The sequence below is a fragment of the Salarias fasciatus genome, chromosome 12, assembly GCF_902148845.1.
Source record: "Salarias fasciatus chromosome 12, fSalaFa1.1, whole genome shotgun sequence".
Taxonomy (NCBI): Eukaryota; Metazoa; Chordata; class Actinopteri; order Blenniiformes; family Blenniidae; genus Salarias; species Salarias fasciatus.
The window spans coordinates 29361916-29364673 of NC_043756.1; the positions used below are offsets into that span (position 1 = coordinate 29361916).

General features: G+C 43.9%; 1 protein-coding gene across 1 annotated transcript; it reads right to left on the bottom strand.

Annotated features, from left to right (window-relative positions):
* Positions 1-619: 619 nt before the first annotated feature.
* LOC115398532 (interleukin-8-like) lies at positions 620-1999 on the bottom strand. The gene is made up of 4 exons (XM_030105342.1): positions 1880-1999; positions 1236-1368; positions 1073-1150; positions 620-805 (listed from the first exon to the last, which is right to left on the bottom strand). Exons 1-4 carry the CDS (start codon positions 1944-1946, stop codon positions 712-714), a joined length of 372 nt encoding a protein of 123 aa, XP_029961202.1. The 5' UTR covers positions 1947-1999; the 3' UTR covers positions 620-711.
* Positions 2000-2758: the final 759 nt, after the last annotated feature.

Consider the following 2758-nt stretch of genomic DNA (forward strand, 5'->3'; position numbering starts at 1 on the left):
TGGTGCTTTACCAGTGAGCACCTCGACATTTATAGGTGAAAGCGTACTGTTTGATTGTTTAGGGATTACGATTCTTCATGGGACAGAGATGCTGTGGTAACTGGACAAACCCTTATCATGAAGTTCTTATTTTGATTTATTGTGTTTCTGTTGCTGTGCCCACTGCTCCTTAATGATAGTTGGAGTGTTTTGGATAAAAAAATTAAGTCATACCAAATAAAATTAAAGAAGTAATTATCAATTGTAAATAATAACTTGCTTTTAGTTGCAAAAATATATGTTGCTGAACACACATTTCAGTGTATGGCGTCATCAAACAGCCTCTGCTGTCAGGTCCAGGCCTGATCAGGAAACACTGACGACCACTGTGACAGCACTTTCAGCAACAAACTGTGAGGAACGAAGAACTCCTTATCAGTAAACAATAACTTCAAAAGTCGGATTGATACTAATGACTACTGGGAAAAAGTCAGTGATTCCTTCATGAAGTTCAGTGTGAAGTCTTCTGTCCGTCTGTGGCCCCCTTTGTATAAAAGTGTCTTTCCTCCTCTGGGTGACTTTGTCTCATGTTGACGAACAGGAAGTGAAGAAAACCTCAGAGAATAAAGTTCAGTCAGGAGGCTTTTATTTGCAAAAAGTTCATATCTACAGAAACAGGGAGGAATGTATAAATTAGTGTTTGGGTCTGTACATGGGAGCTGCAGGACGACTTCACAGGCTGGACGTGGTCTGCACCGTGGCTGGGCTCCCTGTTGGAGTCTGGCTGGACGCTGCAGTGGAGCTGGCAGCTGCTTGCTTCTTGAGGCTGAAGAAACCACAGACAGTCAGTTAGTTATCAAATACAAGCTGCACACAGGAAACAGATCAGCTCCGACCTCTGAAGGTGAACAAGGAGAAAGAACCACTGGGGAATTTATTCCTGACACACAGAACCAAACACACAGCAGACTCACAATACGACACCAGGGACACAATACACACTTTTTGAGAAAATATGCTTTTACTTATTTGTTTCCATGCTGCAGCATCATCTGTACATGTTGTGACATAAGAGCGCTCCTGCTGGTCTCACCTGTCCTGTTTGAGGGCCAACCCTCCCAGACGAGACTTGGGGTCCACACACTTCTTCTTCCCTCCTGCCAAGGTGAGGCTGTCAGAGGAGACAGAGGAGTGTTAGAGAGGACAGAGCACAGGGACAGGTCAGTGAACGCAGCACGGCCTCCTCTCTGACTCACATGATCTCCGTGTTCGGACAGAAGTTAGTTGGATGCTGAACATGGAACTGGTGTGGTTTCCTCAGCATGGATCCTTGTATCTTGGTAAAACCATTTGAGCACTGACACCTACTGGACTCAGGAACTGGGCGTCCTGCAGGAAGAACACACCAAAACACACACGTCACACTGCAGCCGAGGATGTATTTACACACATGTCAATATGAAATGAATTATTCATCACAGTATGAAATGACTGCTAATAGCCACAGCACCAAATGATCACTCTCCTGGATATACTTTAATAGTGTTTTGCATAAATATGACTATTAACTGAGGTTTCAGTACTTTGAGGATCAGTTTAAAAACTGATTTACTCTTGAAATTTTTTGTAAAGTACTACCAGTTAGTGGGAGGAAGATGCTCCATAAATGCCTTGTTTACTGTAACTCTCCCAACATGCAGACACCGGATCATGCTAATGCTGAAGCTCATAGAGGGCTCAGCGAGTATGACAGAGAGAGACAGCAGCTCTGCTGCTCTTCAACTCGTGTCTTGTAAAAAAATCAGTATCAAACCCACAGAAACGTCAGGAACTGTAACTGAGTAACTACTTCCATCAAAGTAATCAGTGACTATCATGTTGCTTCTAAAGTAAAAATTACCTTGAGCACAGAGAACCAGCAGGCAGCTGAGGATGGCGACGGCGGCCATGATGGCGGAGGACTTCATGTTGGTGTGTGCAGGTGGCTGGAAGCTGCTTCTGTCCGTCTGTCTGCTGTCTGCAGTCCTGAGGATGTGAAGCAGCACTCAGCCTCTCTCCTTTTATCCTCACTGCCTGCTTTCACTTTCACTCTCCTCCCTCATCTTCCCATTTCCCTTTAAACCGACGCCTTCCCACAATCCTTCAGTGTGCTGTAGTGCCACAGTGTCATCCTGAGATCCACACGGAGGATCATTTATGACCGTTTGTCAACTTATATAATACAATTAGTGTTGTTCATTTCAATTGCATTCATCACAATTGATTAATGGAGGGCTGTTAATGATATTTATTTAAAAAAACATCGCCACTGATCGCAGAATAAGGTTTAGAAAATGTCACTGATTGACAGCACTACATACAGTGTAACTTCATGTGAGGCATTACTGTGAAGCTGTGAGAGTAGATCAGAAAGTCGTTGGACAGTTTAAAGATGACCAGTTGATTTGGATCTTTTCCAGCTCGTTGTCAGGGTGCTGTCCCTCCTGAGATGATTTTACTTTCACTTCCCGTCTGTCTGGAAGTCTTCATGGAAACAGGAAACATGCACTGACAGCACAGAGGATGTTGATGTGATGACACTCTTCAGAAGAAACAAGTCTGCTGACTTCAAATAAAAACTGGATTTCTCCTGAAAGTCTCAGAGCAAACCGTGGAAGAGCTGCAAAGCTGCTGTCTCTCTCTGGAAGGAGAGGCTGAGGATGCTTCCAGTGGGAAGTTTTACAGTCTTCATGCACAGAGGAAAGAAGAAATGACTGAACTGTGGAGAGATTTCTTTAAT

Excerpts from the sequence above, each read along its gene's own strand:
- LOC115398532 (XM_030105342.1), bottom strand. The coding sequence starts at position 1,946 with ATGAAGTCCTCCGCCATCATGGCCGCCGTCGCCATCCTCAGCTGCCTG. Across the intron at positions 1,369-1,879 it reads GCTGGTTCTCTGTGCTCAAG|GACGCCCAGTTCCTGAGTCC; the intron begins GTAATTTTTACT and ends TTCTTCCTGCAG. Across the intron at positions 806-1,072 it reads TTGGCCCTCAAACAGGACAG|CCTCAAGAAGCAAGCAGCTG; the intron begins GTGAGACCAGCA and ends TGGTTTCTTCAG.